The following is a 21,085-nucleotide window of genomic DNA, read 5'->3' as shown; positions in this document are numbered from 1 at the left end:
TTGATCACAAGCCAGAAGTGCCAATTCTCGGTCCATCCATCCATCAATCTTTCTCTCCCTTCCTTGATAGATGGGTTCATTATTTCTGGTTTATTCAGAGGAAGTGGTATTTTAAATACATGAAAGCTGTTCTTACAGCCCTGTCAACCACAGATGTCCCTCTCCTGTACCCAGTGAATGTTCAGTGAGTCTCACACTATCTCCACTGACACCACCCAGAGAACAACAGCTTTAACTGTGAGTTTATGATCAGCTCTTGATCTGGCTTGAGCTGCTGCAGGCAACAATTCATGTGACTACTGTTCTGACATAAATAATAAATCCTCTCCTGTGAGTTTTTTTTTTTAACTTGGTGCTCTATGGCACACAGGAGCTGTACTGGTGACATTAACAGGCTTTTTTTGCATGTAATGGGTCATTTTATGAATGATTTGGTATCACCTGATTTCCCTTTCTCTGTCTTTAATGCTGTATGTATAATCAAAATGTTAAAAAAAAAATCCAACACCTCTTTTATCTCTGGTACACAAAGCCTGGTGAACTGAGGATCTATTTGGCCACTGAAACAGCTCCTCAGGGCAGTAGCCACAGCCTTAAGCCTGGCAGAGTTCAAGCAGAATTTGGACAATGCTCTCAGGCACAGGGTGGGATTACTGGGGATGTTGTGTGCAGGAGCCAGACCTGATGGTCCTCGTGGGTCCCTTCCCACCCAGGATATTCTGTGATTCCATTTAATGCACCACTCTTCACCAAAATGTATCAAGTATGGAAGAATGGGGTAAAGACATGAATTTTCCTGTCCTCTACTGATCCCAAATTTAGCTGCTTCCTGGCACATCACTGATATAGCACAGGTGTTTAAAAGCACATACAGCACATTTTATCTTCTATTACTTTTTCCTCACTGCTTCCTGGAACCACGTACATGCCTGGTGCTCACACTATGCAGTGAGAGTTCTGTATTTTACAGTGCTAGGTACATCCTTTTGCTTTAAACATGCATCTAATAAAACTGACATCCTTGATTTCCCATGTTATTGATTTCTTTTTCATGACCACTTGTGGTTCTGAAAGCTTGTGACAGCAAAATTGGAGGGGATTGTTCTTTTTTGGAACAGTAATTTCTGTGCACAGGATTCCTGGGGCTGCAGATGAAGAGCCCACACACATTGACAAGAAACAGACTGAAGCTGCACCAGGGGTTTAGATTAGTTATTAGGATGTTTTTTTTTTTTCCCATGGAAATGGTGACAGGCTGCTCAGGGCAATACTGGAGTCACCATTCCTGGAACTGATTAAAAACCCATGTAGATGTAGCATTTAAGGACAGGTTAAATGGTGTACATGGTGGTGGTGCTGGGTTGATGGTGGCCACTTGGTGTTCTTAAGCTTTTTCCAATCCTAAAACTTGTATGGCTCTGCCTTTGCCATTTTCGTATTTTTAAATATCTTTAAGGGCAAGAGATTCCTGCTGCTTCATTCCCACAGAGCACAAGGAACGTGCCTATGCAGCACAAGTCACACTCTAGCCTGCGAGCGGGACATCTCCAAGCACTGCACAGCCCCTGCTTCCTCTCCAGTAGCAGTGGGAACAGTTCTCTGGGGCATAAGGACACAACACACACATTGCTGAGCTTCCCAATCTGGTGAACAGCCCGAGGGAAAAACAGCACCAATGTGAACTCGTGACCTTTGCCCACTGAAGCAGCAGGAAGAAGGCACAGGTTACTGGGGAATGCAGCCCAACAGAGAGCCAAGGGATCACAGAATCGGTTAGGTTGGAAAAGGCCTCTCAGATCACTGAGCTTAATCAACATCTTATCACCACCATGTCAACGAGACCACAGCACTCAGTGCCACATCCAGTCTTTCCTTAAACTGGAAGAACTTAACCTTCACAGACAGTGACTCCATCAGCTCCCTGGGCAGCTCATTCCAATACTTAATCACCCTTTCCTGTGAAGAATTCTTCCTAACGTCCAACCTAAACCTCTCCTGGTGCACTTTGAGGCCATGTCCTCTTGTCCTGTTGCCTGGGAGCAGAGCCTGACCCCCATCCCGCTGCGCCCTCCTGTCGGGGAGTGGTGGAGAGGCAGAAGATCCATCTCTGAGCCTCCTTTTCTGCAAGCTGAGTCCCTCCAGCTCCCTCAGCTGTTCCTCGTGAGCCCTGTGCTCCGTTCCCTTCCCTGCGCTGGCCCCCGCCGAGCCCAGACCCGCTGATGTCCGGGCACAGCGCTGCACAGCCCCGACCCCGCCGCGGCACCCCCAACACTGAGCCCCCGCGCAGGCGCACCACGACACCCGCCCCTCCCGCGCCTGCGCACCAGCGAGGGTCCCCCCCCACCCCCCCACCTGCCCGGCCCTGAGGGGGACGAGGGCTCGAACCCCGCCGAGTCTCACCTCGGTGTTCCGCCACACGCCGCCTTTAATCATAATCCGCGGCATCTTGGCGGCGAAGGGAGGCGGGGACGGACCCCTGGAGCGAGAGAATGGAGAGGGAGCGGAAGCGCCACTGGCGTCAGCGGGGCCGGCCGAGACGGCGCACGGTCGCCCTCAGCGGCGGCGGGTGCCGAGGGCGAGGGAAGCGAGGCCAGCTGTCAGAAAAGCTGCTCTGTCAGAAAAGCGGGGAGCGGGTCGGGCGGCTTTCTCAGGGAAGCGGGACTGGCGGATTTTCCAAGGGAAGCGAGGCCGCTACTCCTCCAGGGAAGCGGGTCCGGCCGCGCCGCGCATGCGCAGCCCCCGCGTGGCCCGAGGCGGCCCTTCGCGCTAGCGCCCCCTGCCGGCCGGAGGAGCACACGGCGGAGGAGCCCGGCCGTCATTAAACTCTTCAAATTGCCTCGTCAAGGGACGCAGGTGAGGGAGGAAAGGGACAGTGGAAGGAAATCACATTTCCCCAGCGTTCCCAAGGTATTTTATTAATTTCAGGAAATAGACCCATGCTTTTTCCTGAAATTAATAAATTCTTGGTTGTGAGGGTGGTGAGGCCTTGGCAAAGGCTGCCCAGAGAAGCTGTGGCTGCCCCATCCCTGGTGGTGTTCAAGGCCAGGTTGGACAGGGCTTGGAGCAGCCTGGGATCGTGGAAGTTGTCCATGCCCATGGCAAGGGGTGGAATGAGATAATCTTTAAGGTGGCAATGCAAAACTATTCTATGATTCTACAAGAGAGCAACATTGATGGTGCATTTGCATGTTAACACTCACATACACACTAAAGGAAATGTATACAAGGTACATACCTGAATTTGGGGAATTTTCATAGCGAGGTACTCATGTCACTCTCAGCAGGTGACGGGTTGAGTCTCAAGGAGTGGGGATCTCGGCTCAGGATCTGTCACTGTCCCTCAGCTGTGGCCCTCCAGGCATCTCCAGCCTGGAGCTGTGTGGCTCAGAGAAAGCCACACTCAGAGGGAGGCGCTGCTCCCAGCCTGCTGCAGTCTGGAGGGCTCAGAGGCTCTCAAATACCACTGCTTAGAGAGTCACAACAGACTTGGCTTTGCTCATAGCAATTTTCCACCCTGGCTGCAACTCAGATTGGTAACTTTCTCTGAAAGTTCAAAACCAAAAACGTTGTTCCACCTGGGTGGTTATTTGGATAAGAAAAATAAGTTCCCAAAGGCTCTTAAAACCCACGGAGCACTTCAGCTGACACAAGTTCCTGGGAGCAGACAGTGTTTTGGATAAGCTCAAAAGGAGCTCGGCTCAGGTTGTCAAGGTCAAGCCCTAATGAGCATTTCTGAGACCACAGTGTGGCCCAAACAGGAGGATGCACCACCACACCATACAGATCTGACTCACTATTGTTCATTTACATCACCTCCAGTTTAACTTGTATTCATTTAATTAGCAGATGCACAGCAGGTAAAATGACAGCCTTTTACTCAATTTGTCTTGTTATATTTCCCTGTTTTGTCCAAATTCAGGATATATTCATGGAGCAAATTATGAAACTTTTTTGGTTTAAATAGAAAACTTATGATTTAGGAAAGGCTTTGATTTTTGTTTAAACTGCAGGAATAAAAAATACTACACTTCTAGCTACCAAAAAAAAAAAAAAAAACCCAAACCAAAAAAAAACTACCAACAACAGCCCATGTCTTCTTTGCAACTGAATATGCCTCAACCTGTAAATTTCATTGACTTAGCAGACTGAGAATACCTTTGAAACCCCAAAAATCCAATGCAGCGCATAAGGAACAGAAAGCAACATCAGGAGTCATTGAAGTGCTTATTTTTATTAGAGGCAGTGACTAGGAATAATTAACTTTTATAAGATCAATCTCTTAACTAAAAATACCTTCTTGTTATTACTTAAAACTTGAAGTAACTCAGATTTACAAACTCTTTCAAAAATTTACTGCAGTTATCCACCTAAACCAGGCTCTTTTGATCATCATTGTACACTATGCTTTTAAACAGTGTTCAATCGTATTTAGCCCTTCTAGTCTCATCTGATATAGAGGCTTACAATTCCTTCAGTATTTTTGTTTTCTCTTTGTACTGCTCTTTTCAAATAAATGATCAGAATTGTAATGTAACACAGGTAAAAACATCTCCAAGTTTGAGTAATCATTAAGATTTCCTAGAAATGCTTTTCTTTCTTAATACAGGATAACATTCTTCTTTCTCACAACTGGATTAGGTGGCTCCAAGGTCTAAATCACTTACCTGTAACCACCATGGTTCAAGCACAGATACTTGTCTGACTTTACTGAAGCTGCAAAGAACTGGATCACTTGAACATCTTTGCTGATATGGCCTTAAATAAATCTGTCCATGAGTTTCATTATTGGAAAATTGCCTTCCAAATTGCAGAATGGCTGGACGGGTTCTGGAAGACAAGACCCTAGAAGATGCCCTATTCAGGAAATTAATCTACAGGGGAAGCCTAACACACAGGCAAGATTCACAGATATTATGCTACAAGGGTTATTCATGTATTTGGAAAGAATGCTGTAGCTGTTCTCATTTACAATATTTAGTATGCTTGACAGATATTTGCAATTCAGAATATATAAGTGAAATAGAGAAAAAATTTAACATGCTAGAAATCCATTTGGATTCGGGTAAAATGTGCCACTTGAAATTATTAGTAGCTTGCTAGCATAAGTAAAATATGCTGTTTAGTCTGGTAGCTCTGCAGCACTAGTAAAAACTGCCCCAGCTGAGGAGAAAGAATGCGAATTTCCAACTGAAGAGATAAGAGAGGCTCCTCGAACTTTGAAACAGACAAGGCAGACTCACCCAAGAGTTCTTTCTGTACTTTCTGATTAAAAAAAAAGCTGCAAGGGTAACTAGCTGCAAGAGTAATGCAAAATCAGTAGAATGAATATACATAAACCTATGGTGAAACTATGCATATGTATACTAGTAAAGAAGAATAAAAAGGGATTGAGAATTCTCAAGGGCACACGTGTCTTTTGAAGGGGAACAATCCCCATGATGCAATAACACCACCAGATTTTCAACCTTTACAAGTTGTGAAGCTTGAGTTTTTATGCCAATTCCTAAGTTTATCAATGTATGTATAGACATGCATGGAAATATACACACATTCTACTACAGAATTCTGTAATCCCGGACACCCAGAGCTGGCTGTCCAGGATTACATCCAGATGGCTTTTCAATATCTGACAAGAAGGGAACTCCACTGCATCTCTGGACAGCCCTTCCCAACCTGTCTCCTATGATACCAGAAAGCCTCTACAAGATATTATCTGTATTTCTACAGAAAGACACACATCCAGAAGCAGAAAAAAAAAAAAAAAAAAAGCACTGAATCCCATACTTACATTCTCTCTAAATTAAACCACAGGTTTGTCCTGCTGCTCCATGGACTGAGCTGTAGCATTGGGACAGTTTGCACCAGGCCTTTGCTGTTTTATTTCCTCACACGTGGGGATAACACACTGTTAATAAAAGCACTTAACCACACTCAAGAGTTCCTAGCACTGGGTAACTCCAAAACAAACAAAGATTTGTCTAGATTTGAATATAAATTGGAAGCAGCATCCATCTAGGTTCACCATACACTGGACCACCTGCTGTGTAGTGTACTAGCTCTTATACACGGTATTTTAGACTAAGAGTAAAGTTCTTAAAATAATTTTAGTTTCAGATACTGCTAAGGTTTTTAATGAAACTAAACAGCAACTGCTAACTGAAGTTATTTGAAAAGCATATAATTTAACAATAACAACCAACACAGTAACTACCAACCTGAGAAAAGGTAAGGCATTTCATACTAGATTAACATTGGACATTCAAATAAAATTGAAGATTTAAAGATTCCCAGTATCATAAAATAGATGTTTCTGGACATTACCATTTCTGCCAGATTACTCAAAAAATTATCAAAATTACAGACAACAGCTTAATAAGCATCTTATACATACAGATACATGTAAAACATTTTAATGTCACAATTACCCAGTGAGGACATGCATATTTTGTTTCTGTAATTTGGAGAGATACTATTTTTTTCCTCTTACAAGTATTGCAAAATCACCTGGGAGTAAAGGAGGCAACTTTCAGCAGATGGGAGGTAGCATTTAGCCTCCAGATACACCAATAGTTTTCACATGAAAAGTTATTACTACAAAATATGTTTTTCCTTCCCTCCCGTTACACATTCTTTCAGTTAGTAAAGAGTTTTTCTTACTAAATTTTTACAAGAAAATAAGTGGTGCAGAATAACTCCTTAAACAAAAATGAACACTGGCCAAAATAACTGACCTCTACTGAAGCAGTTACTCAGGGATGAAAAAGTGTCTCCAAGATCTCCAGCACAGCCTGTGCTAGAATTGATGTTCCCACAAACACCTGCAGCAAACCAGTACCCCAAGTTTCACTCTCTTGACCAAAATGCTGGATGCATCCATTACCAACCACTGTTCTGGGCACAGCAAAGGAACATAAAACAATGAAGAAATTCAGGCCATGCAAACCTGGCCAAAACCAAGCATCAACTTCCAATTCTCAACCTGACATCCCAACCTTGTGCTGCTGCTTATGCTTCTCCAGCAGTTTTTTGGTGGGCAGCACCACATTACACTCTGCACACCTGTACTTCTTTTTGTGTGTTTTTATGTGCTTTTGGAAAGCGTGTTTATCCACCGTGGAATACCTGCATCTCCTGCAGTGCAGCCTGAGGTGGGTCAGGAAGTGGCGCCTGAGGTGGCTGGAGGTGCGGAAAGCCAGGGAGCACTGCCCGCACTGGAACGGCTTCTCCCCCGTGTGGATCCTCAGGTGGAGCTTCAGGTTCCCATTGTGGGCTGTGCAATAGCCACACTCCTCACACCTGTATGTCTTGACAGGCAGCTCCTTGTGCTCGTAGAGGCAGCCAGGAGAGGAGGTTCCCTCCCCGGTGTGCGAAGCCAGGTGCTGCTTCAAGGACAGCCATTTGTTGGTTGAGTAGTCACAGCTCATGCACTTGAAATGCCCCAAGTTCAAATGTGTGAGTCTGTGCCTTTTGAGGTGACTGGAGGTACGGAACTTCTTCTGACAAACGGGACAGCTGTAGGGCTTCTCACCTGTGTGAGTTCTGATGTGGAGCTCCAGGTTGCTTAAAATACCAGTAGCGTAGTTGCACTCTGCACACTGATATAATAGTGGCTGACTTCGCGTTCGCACATCATTTGCTGCGCCCCTCTGAACACCTTGCTGAACTCCCCAAATCTTTGAACCAAGCAAGGAGCTGTTTGAGCCTTTGCAGGAATCAAAATCCCTTTCTGCATATGTGCCTCTCTGGATTTCACGATGCAATTCAAGATTCTCTAAACACCTCTCTACAAAGAGGCAACTTCCAAACTCCTGTCCGTTTTTCACATGAAGAAGGCTGTGCTTCTGCAAATGGTTTGATGTTTTAAATGTCTCATTGCACTCTTTACACACGAATGGTCTTTCATTTGTATGTATCTTCAGGTGCAGCCTGAAGTTGTTAGGAACAGCAGTAGTGTAACTGCAGTGCTGGCATCTGTATGTTTGGAATGTATTTAAATTAGAAGGATATGTATTCTCCAAGTTTTCCACAAAGTTATGAAATGAAGCATCATCTTGCACTTGTGAATGAGAGGTCTCTGATTTGAAGAAAGGCTCCTCTTTGTAAGTGACAGTGTCCGTTCGGTAAGAGGTCCGAGGAACTTCTGATTTACTTCCAGTAACAGCCAGGCTGTTGCTTCCTTGGCTGTTTTCAAGGAATTTCTTTCCAAGGTATATTTTCTTATTGTCCCACACATTATCTGCTTGCTCAAACTCCACTTCTGAAGCCAGGATTCCCCCACCCAGACAATCATTTTCTGTATCAAAAAGAGAGTGAGAAGCATGGCCCTGAGAACCACCATCAGCTTTGCCTGTTTTGTTTTTACAGTATTTCTTGCTCCGATTTGTGTAACCATTAGCCTTACACCGTTCATGAAATTTCTTGTGAAAGCTGAGATGTCCTTCAGTGTAGAACACCAGGTTACATTCATTACATGGGTAGGTCTTTGGAGGAATTTCAGTTCTCTTTCTCCTACTCAGGCAGTCAGGTTGCTGTGCTTGGTACTTTTCTGTCCTTGCATGTGTCCTCCTGTGTCTCTCCAACCCTGAAGTGCTGGTGAATGCCACCTGGCAGAGCTCACAGCAATATGGTTTATCCTCTGTGTGGACGTGGCTGTGCCTCACCATGCTTGCAAAATACAGTGAAAAAAAGGTGCAGAACCTGCACTGGTAGAGCTTATAGCCAGCATGCCAGTACATGTGATTCAACAGGTAGGAGAAGCTGCTGCAGGAGTAATCACACTGAGGACACTGGTAAGGTGGTCTCTCCTTGTGTCCCTTCATGTGATAAATAAAACTCCTAGGATTAGATGAAACAAAGAAACAAATTCTGCAGGAAAAGCTAACTGGCACATCCAGAGGTGTAAAGTCCCTTTTAATTTTAATGAAAAATTTATTGTATTTACTTTCTTTTTTCTTGGTCTCAGATTCTCCTTCAGATCCTTTCTGCCTCCCTTTTCTTGCACTTATTCTATTTTTTCTTGCCTTTTGCAACCTAGCAATCTTCTTATGAAATTTAAGGTGATTTTTAAGATTGAAAGAAAAGAAAAATGTTTTTTTACAAAAGCAGCATTTATGTATTTTCTTATCTTTATGAGCTGAAGAAATATGTTTCTTTAGTTGCGCGCTGTACTTAAACACAGAACTACAAAATCTGCACTTGAAACTCGATCTTTCGTTCTCCTTTATAAAACAAGATCTTTTAGGAAGAGGTGTGATGGTCACGCTATCATTCAGCAATGTTAAACCTTCTTGCTGGCTCTGGAACTCTTTTGGGCTTGCATGAGAAGAAACAGCTTTATGTTGCTGGTATCTTTTCTTAGAGAATGGTGTTAACATCTTGTAAATATGCTTTCCAGTCGTATTTGATTCAGCAGAAGTAGAAGCATTCATGTCTGGTTTCCCTACATCTTCTATATGTTCGTTAAAAGTAGGAGAACATCCATTAAGATATGGATCAGAACAATTATTGGTAAATTTCTCTTCTTCTTTCAAGCCATGTTCCAAAAGAGAATTCAGAGTTTCATCTTCAAATTTGCTTATTTTCCTGTAATCAATCTCATTATCTCCATTCTTTGAAGAATCAGGATCTACAAGGAGATACAAAAAGTCACATTTCATACAATCACAAATATTAATGATTAATTAATAGTAATAATCCCAAATTGCCTAATGACTTGCTTGCTCTTCATTACTTCTGCTCCCTTATTATTTCCCTCTCTTCATTTTTTTCATTAATGCCTCTCTTCATGTTCCCTTCTGCCCCCAACATTGAAATGTTGTTCCTAATTAGAAGCCACCTTCCCTCCTACTTTCTATTTTCACTCAGGACTCTGAATTTCACAGGACAACACCACATCCAGTTTTTAACAGAACACCTTTATGCCAGAATGTCTATCAAAGTACTAACATCAAGATTTTCTAATGCTCCATTCTCACAAATATCACGCTTTTTCCGCATTTTTATTTTGAGAACATTTCCCTGACAAAAGGCCACCCTTTTGCTCATTTGAGGAGAATGACAAAGTACCAACATTTTGTACTTTCACTGCCTTTCTCAGGAGTCTGTTAAAGAACTGAACATACTCCAGGCAATATTTTCCTTCTGTTGAATTTATAAATCAAATTTGAAATGTTTACTCTAAAATAAATTAGTTTCATAGCATTTCTATACATTTTTTTATTTCAAAAGCTTAAGGTTTACTGTATTTCTTAAACTCTTGCAATAATTTTATTAACATATTACCTTCCATTTTAACAATTATCTCAAATTCCTTGTAGATTTCTGGTTGTTCCTGTGGACTGCTATCAAAAACAACGCTTGAAATACTGACAGGTTCTTCTTCATGTTTGGGTACCACCACCAATGTCTCCAAAATGTCAGCTCTGCAACTGTCAGCAGAGGAGAGGAGAGGAGGAATCTTCTGAAAGCCATCATTATCACCACAATCTTCTCCATCACTGTATTTCACTATCTCTGGAAGCTCTGTTTTGCAAGACGATGTAGGTAACATGCAATTTTGACCATATTTATCTGTGTCTGCATCACAATCATCACTTACAGATAATTTTGATGTGTTACACACACTCTCAGCAAACCTCTTCTCCTCAGAGTACTTAATACAATTATCTTCATTTGAAACAGTCTTGTCTGCATCCCAATTGCCTACACTGCTGCTGTCGTTTGAAGGCTCCACTTCATTTTTTAGGCAAAGGCTGTTATTTAATTTAAACTCCTGCTCCACCTCGGGAACCGACACTTCCTGATCCTTATCATCGTCCTGGAGAAAATCCTCATCGCTCAGCACCAGGACAGTGATTGGCAGCACAGTCTCAAACACCTCGGGCTCTGCGAGGAGAAAGAGACACAATTACCGCAATTCCCAAAAAACCCCAAACACCTGACGGCACCGCGCCCGCCATAACCCAGGCGCACGCCGGCGCGCATGCGCGCGCCTCGGCGGGCTCGCCGATTCGCCTCGTCCCCGCCTGCCGCGGCCTCTCGGGCCCCGCCGCTCCCAGAGCCGCGCTGGCTGCGGCCGGGCCCGGCGGGCACTCACCGCTGTGTGCGCCCGGCTGCGGGATCCCCCCCGCGCCCGCCTGCGCCGCCGCCGGCTCCATCGCCATCTCCGGCCGGGGCTCCCACCCGCGGCCGGGGCTCCCACCCGCGGCCTGGCGCGCCTGCGCAGCGCGGCGGGGGCGGGGCCGCCGGCGCCTCCTGGTTCGGGGGAGAGGCGGGGGCGCGGCCTGAGGAATGGGTGGGATCCGAGCTTTCAAATATGCCTTAAATTTCAGTTTTAATGTGCTCATAAGTGGTTTAGAGACTCCGTTTGATCACCCACCTGGGCCAGGGAGCCCCCAGCCCTGGGCAGAATTATTCGAATGATCCGCGAAACCTATTCCCGGTTTAAGCAATTTTGATCGGTTGTTACTTCTTTTCCTGTGAAATTAGATCTCAGCTAATATCTCAGATGTGAAAAACGTCAATCACTTGGTTTTTAAAATTTTAAAAGTTTAATAATAATTAAATGATTATAAAATAGTAATACGATTAGAGGAATAAAATTTAGAGTTAGGACAATTACAAGACAATAAAAAGCAAAGAATTACGGATGTCCAGATGCTCGTGGACACTAGGTCACGAAAAGCATGTTTTGTGAACAAAGGAATAACCCTTAATAAACTATACACTGTTGCATATTCATACATACTTCATGGTTATGCATACATTCTATTTAAAATAAGACACTGGAGTATGTCAATTCCTTCTTTAATCCCTACGGGGTCTTCAAGTCTGAGCAAGGCCTGAAGAAATTAGCTTCTTCTGATAAGAGAACCATAAATTCCTCTTCTCTGGAAGATTTAGGTGTTCTGGGACTGTTATATTGAAGTGAGTATCTCATTCTTTAAAAAAAAAGAAAAACAACACATACAACACATACAAGGCGCTCCCTTGCTGGATACAGAAAGGACCACAAAATAATTGCAGGCAGGAGTTGCAAAATTCATGGAAACATAAAACAGCACCTTTGGTTTCATCCTGTTCTCCTTGGCTGTTCAGACTGAAAGTGGAAAATACATGAATCTGTGTGCATACATTATAAAGATGTAGGTCTTTATATACATATGTAAAGTTATATACATGCAGAGTGTCCCTGCCTGTTACAGGGTGGTTGGAATGAGATGGTCTATGGGGTCCCTTCCAATAAAAACCATTCTGTAATTCTGTGAGTTGGGGCTGGAAGGGAGATCTGGAGATCATCCAGTCCAAGTCCAAGCCCCCTGGCAAGGCAGAGTCACCTGGAGCAGCTGACACAGGAATGTGTCCAGGTGGGTCTGGAATGTCTCCAGAGAAGGACAATCCACAAAATCCTTGGGCAGCCTGCTCCATTGCTCTGTCACCCTCAACATCAAGAAGCTCTTCCTCATGTCTAGGTGGAACTTGTGTTTAATTTTATGGCCACTTCTCTTTGTCCTGTTGCAGGGCACCACTGTAAAGAGCCTGGCACCATCCTCCTGGCACCTGTCTTGGAGATGCACAGATCATTGAGATCCCCTCTCAATCTTCTCTTCTTCAGATTAACCAGCCCCAGTTGCTGCAGTCTCTCCTCATGAGAGATGCTCCAGAGACCTCATAAGCTCGGTGACATTTCCAGTAGCTCCTTGTCCTGCCATCCCAGGGTTCTCCCCAGCTCCCAGCACCCTGACATTATTTTATCCCCACCCCCAGCTGTGATCCCACATTCTGCACTGCTAGAGGATTCCCAGTTTTCATTTTCCAGGCTCAGCATTCTGTAGTGGTGTCTCCAGGAGAGGATGGAATGTTTAGCCACTCCAATGAGAGGTATTTTCCCTATTCCCTGTCTTCTTCCCCCAATAAAAATCATGGAACCAATTATCTGCCTTAATTTCAGAGCCTTGCACTTCTTGTATATGGAGCTGCACCCATATGTAGGAACATTTGTTCAGTTTGTGAAATGCAGGTGGTATCTTTTTATTTTCAAGTAGAACTGATGAAACCTTGAGGGAGGAGCATTTCCAAAATCCTCCTAACTGGGAGTATTAAATTAGGAATATGTGAGAGGAATATTGGCTTCTGTGTTTCAGCATTGAGGGAGTTTGGGAATCTCTACAGAGTGAGAAGACTTGTTGACACTCCAAGGTGAGTGAAACAGATGCTGGGGTGAGCAGCATGTCTTGCATGGACTTTTGACTGCCTGAGCAAGCCACAGCAGGTGAAAAAACAAAATTAAGAAATTCTCCTCCTGGTGGAGCTGTCTGAGTCTCCCCCACAAGATGGCTCTGCAGCCATAGGCTCTGCAAGGGAAGAACCTGGAAATACTGTTATTTCTCTTTTATTAAAGCATTAACTTTAAATTAATCTCTTTTGAAAGATATCTCCCTCACTAGAAAAGCTGCAAAATTCTGTGAAAACTTTACAAAGATGTTAATCCAAGTATTTTTTCTCAAAAGTGGCTCTTTCTACTCTTTTTCTTAAGGGAAGAGACTATACTCTCAGCCTAGTGCTTCATGATGCCATCATGCAGTGAACAAAGTGACCATGAAATGGCTGAGGAATTAATCTTGTCAGTCTGGCCTTCATCTTCTTCATTAGAAGCCCTTTGCACAAAACTATGTTTTGCAAATTCAGCTTGCAATGGAGTGATCTGAACCTGCTTGCAACTGTGCTTGTGCCCACACTCCAACATGAAAAAAAGTTGTGGAAAGTATCTTGTAAGGAAAAGGATGAGGGAAAATGGCTTTAAGATGAAAGAGGGTGGATTTAGAATGGGTATTAGGGAAAAAAAATATTCCCTCTAATGGTGGTGAGGCCCTGGCAGAGGTTGCTCAGAAAAGCCCCATCTCTGGAAGTGTTCCAGACCAGGCTGGACATGGCTTGGAGCAACCTGGTCTAGTAGAAGGAGTCGCTGCCCATGGGAATGAGATGATACTTAAGGTTTCTTCCAACCCAAAATATTCTGTGATTATGTGAAATATTAGATACTATGAAAAATTGAAGCAACTTCAATAAATTTGGATTATTTGAAGTGTGGATTTTTGGCATCTTTATGGCCAAAATGGTGTCAGAGAGTTACCTCAACTAACATAAGCTATTGACCTAAAAAGTGTAACTTGAGACTGTAGTCATGTTAGGCTGCAAGTGGCTTTTATCCTCTTGCATTTAATCCTATAGGTTGGAAGGGCCTGTGCCACTAATTTTGTAAGATCTTGAATCAATATCCTTCACTTTATGTGCCAAGGCACATAACAAAAAGTCAAGCTGGAAATATTGAACAAAAAGCCTGAAAGTTGAGGGATAAAAGGTAGTGTCACTTTTAGACCAGGGAGAGTCAGAGAATTGTTCCTGGGAAACTTATATTGTGTAGCTGCATACTGTAAGTGCATGTGATCTGGCAGTAAGAGAAGTGGTAGCTGAATACAAATCCAGCTGGAAAAGCATAGAAAATGGTCTGGATAAGTTGCAAATGAAGTTATTGCTCAATATCAGCTAATATAAAGAGGGAAATATCTCCAGAAGGATTGCTCAGCCCAGTGTCAGCTGTATTAGGACTGTGAACTACAGGGACTGGGAGATTTTAACAGCCCAGATGTTGCAGTAACAAATCAAGGCTTAGTAACTAAATGGATTCTTTTACTGTAAAACCTGCTGGTTTGTTTTTCTCTTTCTCACATTGCCATTGACTCTTACGATTTTTTTGTCTCTGTTTGGAAACAGCTCCACTGTAGTCTGTTCCAGAGGGAAGAGAAGAAAACACATCAGTGAGGACAAAGAGCTGAGCAGCACTTAGACACAGAGTCTTCTCACACCAAATGCCCACAGAGAGCTTCAGCTGAGGATTGAGAGTCACACAAAATCCCACCACACTCTGCTTTCCAATACCTTCTGACTGAAGCAGATCTCCTTATCACTAAATTCACCTTGAACTTGTGGAACCTGCAAGACTAGGAAAAAAAATTCAGTCTTATGGTTAGGACACAGAAGCCAGGAATTTTATTTCAATTTCCATTTTTTATGCAGGTTTGTGAAAATTCCTATTGTTTGCAGAGTGTTTCAAACTCTTCACATTGCTATAAGAGAACAGAGCAGCGCTCTTACACGTTTTCAGCTCTCAGTGTTGGAAGCTGGGTTTGATTTATTGCCATACACAGAATTTCCCTTAATATGGAGACAAATATATCTAAGGTAGAACTCAGGCAAACATGAAAATACAGGGTTTTCTCTAGGAAACTGAGCATAGTCCATTCCACTGATTTTGCTCTTTTTCTCTTCATAGAATCATGGAATAGTTTAAGATGGAAGGACCTTTTAAAGGTCATTGAATCCAACTCCATTGCCATGGACAGGGACACTTTCCACTAGACCAGGTTGCTCCAAGTGCTTTCCATCCTGGGCCTTGAACACTTCCAGGGCTGGGGCAGTTCTCTTGTGCCTTTCTGATGTGAAAGACAGAGAACTTCTGAATCAAAAATTATTGTTTTTTAGAAGGCCACATTGATCTGAACAAAGTTAGCCCAAAACTGAGTTATGGAGTTTGTTGCCTTTTGAGAGAGACACAAATGTGGCAAAGGAAATTTCAGCTTGGAATTTCCAGCATAGCAAGACCTCATTTCCTGACTTTCCACTCATTGTGGAAAGTGTGAGGAAATATTAATAGTAGGTGTTAGTGCCTCTGCCTTCTATAATAATTTGAAAAGTGAACAATAAAATACTGACAGGAACAGAGGGTAATGAGCCATTGCTTGTGAAAAATAATATGTAGGAAAAGGTCAGCTCTTTGGGAAAGCAAGTGCCTCTGGATTGACAAGGTTGATCATAAAAATAAGTGTATTGCTGCCCAATTGCCAGTTGCTGGGTGACCCACAGGTGAAGGGAAGGGCATTTGCTTAGTGGCAGGAATTTAATGATTCACCATCTGGATGAAGTTTTCTTCAGTGAAGTGTGTAATATTTTTATTTAGACAATGCATTGCTACCTGCTCCATTTGACCAGCTAATCTGCCTCTAGACTCCACTGATAATACTGGCTGAAAGCTTAGTTCAGTTGTCTGAATATGAATAACTATAAAAGTTCTCTTACTAGTTTTTCTGCATCCCTAATGGACTTAACTTAAAATTACACATCGACACTAGATAAGATAAAATAACATAGTTAGTTTGTGGAAAAGGTGCTTCTTAGGCACAAGGTTTGAGACCAACCTGAAAACATGATAAACATTTTTTTTTAACAGAGCAAGGCAAAGGTGCCTCACTTCAAAGAGAGAACATTCTATTTTCTTTTAACTGGATGTTAATTGGCTGTTTTTTCATATGGTTTTTGCATTAAATTCTTCTCTATGAGGGTGGTGAGGCCCTGGCACAGATTGCCCAAAGAAGCTGTGGCTGCCCCATCCCTGGTAGTGTCCAAGGCCAGGTTAGACAGGGCTTGAAGATATCTGGAAGGTGTCCCTGCCCATGGTGGGGGCTGAAATGAGATGAGCTTTCAAGTCCCTTCCACCCAAACCATTTATGACTCTATGATTTTGTGTGGCAGGGCTTTTCTGCAGGTTGGAGGTCTTTTGGTGTGATCTGGTCATGTCCTATTGTGAATTCCTGTTAGCCTCCTAAAGTGGGTGATTAGGGAAACCTTCCACTTGCCAGGTGACTCTGACTTGGATCCAGGCAAACAAAAATGTCCAGGTTCAGTTTAGGAGTTAGCGTGGGCCTGGGATAATTTCCCAGAACAGAAATAAACAGAAGGAATGAGCAGAGAAGATGAATGGCTATACAAAATCAGGTGAGAACCCCTGGTACTCATGATGCCATCTAGAAAGATGCTTGCTATAACATGCAAGTAATTTTTTGTTTGTGTGTTTCAAAAGATTTCTTATAAAGTCCCCCCAGACCTGAACTATATGGTGATCAGATGTAGTTTATGGAATTATAGTCAGTGTGGTTACTTGTCTGCAGCTGGAAGGAGTCTTTAATCTAAAAGCAAAATAGATGCATGGTCTTTCAACTGATTTTTAACTTTGTTTTGTATTCTGCAACTCCTTCTAAATCACAGCAAAAATCAACAATATTATTCATGCTGACAAGATTGAAAATGATGAAAAATTATGGGAAAGGAGAAGCCAAAGCTTTTTGTGTTTGCAACCTTTTCCTCAACTAAACATGTCAGGTCCCTCCTAGCTTATTTTTGTATTTTCCTTCCAGCTTAGGCTATTCCATTTTAAAATATTTTAGGTATTTTTTGCACTTTTAGCAAGTGCAAAATATTGGGTTTTTTCCTGTAATTCTGCCTTGCATAAGTGGCAGTTACGCAGCACATTGGAAGTGATTGAGACATTCACCAAGCAGTATGGATTTCTCATTAAAGTAGGATCATTACTAGGGTGACTGAGCAGTCTAAAGGCATTATATTTATATTTTTCCTGGTGAGGGTGGTGGAGGCCCTGGCACAGGTTGCCAGAGAAGCTGTGGCTGCGCCATCCCTGGAAGTGTCCAAGGCCAGGTTGGATGGGGCATGGAGCAACCTGGGCTAGTGGAAGGTGTTCCTACCTTCAGGAATCTCATTCCTTATCAGTATTCATTCCTTATATGTATTTCTTTATGGAATATTTAAGAAACAGAAATCAAGATCTTGCCCAAACAGGTCTGCATTCCCTGAGAGATGCTATGAATCCATACATCTCAGATATGTCTGTTAAGTTCACCAAGTGCTCTAAGATTTCAAAATCCAGCTATTATGGAAATGGCCATTATTATTCTTGGTTTTAATAGCTGCTGATAGTCAGAAATATTTTGAGGTAAGTGACAAGTTAGAAGCTGTGTTTCTGAATAGAGTTTTTCAAATACTCAAGGGGTCTGTTATGTTTGAGGTAATTTGTCTGGACTGTCATCCCAGAAACATCTGGTGGAAGGGGATCAGACTGGCACAACAAAGACTGGCAGTGGTACTCACACATCCTCTTGTGGAGCCACATTATGGGTTTTGTTGTGCTAAAGATTTTGAACACTTTGCAAGGCATTACTGAATTTTCTTGAGCTGTCTGAAACTCAGCATTTCCATTTCATGGCAAACGTTGAAGTTTCCCAGTATGTTTTTACTCTCAGTGTGAACATACCCCAAGTAAAAAACCTTTCCTACCCATTTAGAAAAGTGTTGTTTTAAACACTAAATATATATAGAGAAACTTCACATTAAAATTAAATTACTAGTTCAAAGCTTATTTTGGTTTTTTTCCTAATCTTAGGATGAGGTGTTGGTGTGTGTCTGAAAAACAACAGAGCTGGGGAAGGGTCTGGAGCTCAGGTCTGAGGAGGAGCAGCTGAGGGAGCTGGGGGGGCTCAGACTGGAGAAGAGAAGGCTCAGGGGGACCTTTTCACCCTCTACAACTCCCTGACAGGAGGGTGCAGCCAGGTGGGGGTCAGGCTCTGCTCCCAAGGAACAAGTGATAGGACAAGAGGAAAGGAAACAGCCTCAAGTTGCACTAGGGGAGGTTTAGATTGGTTATAAGAAAAAAATTCTTTATAAAATGGGTTATCAATTACTGGAACAGGCTGCCTAGGCTGGTGGTAGAGTCCCTGGAGGAATTTAAAAAACACGTAACTGTGGCTCGTGGGGACGTAGTTTAGTGACAGGCTTGGCAGTGGTGACTTAATGATTGCATTCAATGATCTTAGAGGTTTTTTCTACCCTAAACAATTCTGTGATTCAATGATTCTCTCCTGACACAACAGTTCTAATGGCACAGGACATGGCCCAGCTCATCACACTGCATCCTGTCAGGATAAGAACCAGGTAGGGATGCTATTACTGGGCAACCACGTGGGCAGTTTCTAGTGGATGAGATTCATCAGCAATTACCTAATTTTAGGTGGCTTTATTTTTGTGTCATGACTGCATTGGAGCTTGGTGGCCAAATTTCTGATTTGGAGAGGGATTTTCTACAGCCAAAAATGTGCAGTCCAAGTCAGCCTTAAATTAGATACCTCTACTTAAACAAGTGATTTCCTGTCTCCATTGCCTATATTGAGTCATTCTTCAATAATCATAATGGGAGTCTAGACTGTTGTAACCATGTCCACTTAGGTTTGAAGTTGGTGCTGAATTTCCCTCTGTTCTGTTCACCAGTGGGATGAGAGCTTTCTGAGAACTAATAAGTGGCAATAACTTGAAGCCAATTGTCCACTTATTGTTTTTGTCTTTATAATTTGGGGCTTGTGATCCAAAATATGTAATCAGAGCAGGGTACATCAAAGTCTCTCTTGTCACTGGAATATTTTTTAGTTGATAATGTAAAATTCTATTGAAGCAAAGTTCTGTAGTTCATGCAAGACAACTCAAAGCCAAGTGGGTTCATCTGAACCTGTCTCCATTAGGATCTTGTGTTGGCTTTTCTGTTAGATTTAGCAATCAGCTATAAAGGACAACATTTTCAAAGCCAGTCTAATGAAGATACTTAGAGTGATATTCTTCAACCACATGTTTGAATCTGGGAAAATTACTTCAGGCATTATTCCCTTTATTGATGGGAAGAAGCAGTAATTTAGAGTGTGAGTCATCTGACCTATTTTAGATGTCCATTTTGGAGTGATGAGTTGCAGATGAAATGCTGATTTCTCCCCGTTGAGTACTAGAGGGCCAGAGGGGGATTAGTTTAGATGCAGGTGACTGATGGGATTGGAGGAACTCATCCCATCCTTACTTCAGGGTAAACATTTGGCCTTATCAGCAATAGCTTTATCACCCAGCAAATGCCATGACTGATATGGAATCTCTCCCAGGACAAGTCTGCATGGAGATGATACCAGCCACTGGAACTGGAGCTCCATCTCCATTTGAGAATGATTCACTGAGTTAACAGGAATCTTTGCACTGGCTTCAATGGGCTCTGCAAACCCCAGTTTTAGCATTCATTAATTTAGCAGCTGGGTGCCACAATTTAAGATAACATCATTCCTCCTGGGGTTTATTATCAATGTTTTGCCAAAGGTCAGCACTCTCACAGCAGAGCTGGCAGACCAAAGCTAGCCACAGACTAATACAGCAGTTCACTTGGTCATGAAGGCTCTGCATGTGCTACTCCTAACAGAATATTCCTTCCCTTGGTACCTGAGTCTCCTCTGCTTTGGTTTATCTAGTCCATAGTCTTCATCATCATCGAAATCCATATTTAATCCCTTTGTCCATCTCCTCCAAGGCTGTCAGTGGTCTGTGGTTTACAAAGAACAGCCTCCCCATCTAATCCCCATTCCCTGACATGTGATCTCTGTCCTTTCAGCCTTTGACCACTGTGAAGCTGCATCTCAGTAGCATGTCTGGTGGATTAACCAAATTACCTCTGATAAAGAGGGGCTGAAAGTACCTTTGATAAGAATTCAAGGTATACAGAAAAATTTGGGGTAAAAACTGGATGTTCTTCCTTTCTGCCAGGCAGACAGAGATGTTGTTTATTTGAAGGAAAACTATTAAGAGAAAATTCATTATTGAGTTGTATAACTGAAGATTGAAACTTCATTAATTAATAATTAAGTAACTTGAAAAGATATTATAGCTTTTGGGCAAGTGAAGATTTGGACATAAAACAGAAGAGTTTAAGTATTTGTCTTATTTTTGTGGCATTGTGGGTGCTTTTGCAATACTTATACTTTTACTCACCCCACTGCCCCAGACATCCTTTTCAGCATCTGGGAAAAATTATTCTTTTAGAGTCCACAGAGTGCTTCAGAGAACACAGAAAAGCTTTACAGGTACCTACAATATTCTCCATCAAAAGAGGGGCAAACTCATGTTCAGTGTGTTGGTCAGGTCAGTGTGATGTGACTTTCACATTCAAATCCAGATCATACAAAAATTAATAACATCATTGTCCTGGTCATGTTTCTACAGGAAGGAACTAGTAATTAAAAACCTTTGGGAAAATAATATTAAAGTTGGACAGCTAAAATACTTTGTTTTGTTTTAAATAGCAAGCAGGCTTCCTGACCACTGCATGCGCTGAGGAATTTCAGTTTTGGCAGTAATGGAACAAGGGGAATATAACACA

At 42.7% G+C, this 21,085-nt stretch overlaps 2 protein-coding genes across 2 annotated transcripts in view; both read right to left on the bottom strand.

The window, feature by feature from the left end:
• The window catches only part of CDC5L (cell division cycle 5 like), a 30,332-nt gene extending 27,587 nt beyond the window's left edge, over nucleotides 1-2,745 (bottom strand). The window contains exon 1 of the mRNA XM_021527231.4: nucleotides 2,401-2,745. Coding sequence (XP_021382906.1) covers nucleotides 2,401-2,445 — 45 coding nt within the window. The 5' untranslated portion in view covers nucleotides 2,446-2,745. The remainder of the gene's footprint in view (nucleotides 1-2,400) is intronic.
• A 1,466-nt stretch (nucleotides 2,746-4,211) lies between these two features.
• On the bottom strand, nucleotides 4,212-11,254 carry LOC110468941 (uncharacterized). The gene is made up of 3 exons (XM_021527230.3): nucleotides 11,096-11,254; nucleotides 10,282-10,884; nucleotides 4,212-9,625 (listed from the first exon to the last, which is right to left on the bottom strand). The coding sequence occupies exons 1-3, from the start codon at nucleotides 11,160-11,162 to the stop codon at nucleotides 6,975-6,977; spliced, it is 3,321 nt and encodes a 1,106-aa protein (XP_021382905.3). The 5' UTR covers nucleotides 11,163-11,254; the 3' UTR covers nucleotides 4,212-6,974.
• Nucleotides 11,255-21,085: the final 9,831 nt, after the last annotated feature.

This window comes from Lonchura striata, chromosome 3 (genome assembly GCF_050655825.1).
Source record: "Lonchura striata isolate lonStrDom1 chromosome 3, ASM5065582v1, whole genome shotgun sequence".
NCBI classification, from domain to species: domain Eukaryota; kingdom Metazoa; phylum Chordata; class Aves; order Passeriformes; family Estrildidae; genus Lonchura; species Lonchura striata.
The sequence above is the reverse complement of the archived record's forward strand: the minus strand, read 5'-3'. Positions and strand labels throughout refer to the sequence as shown.

Coding starts and splice junctions, on each gene's coding strand:
- LOC110468941 (XM_021527230.3), bottom strand. CDS start 11,162: ATGGCGATGGAGCCGGCGGCGGCGCAGGCGGGCGCGGGGGGGATCCCG. Junction 10,885..11,095: donor GCAGCCGGGCGCACACAGCG/GTGAGTGCCCGC, acceptor TTCTCCTCGCAG/AGCCCGAGGTGTTTGAGACT. Junction 9,626..10,281: donor GATAATTGTTAAAATGGAAG/GTAATATGTTAA, acceptor ATCTCCTTGTAG/ATCCTGATTCTTCAAAGAAT.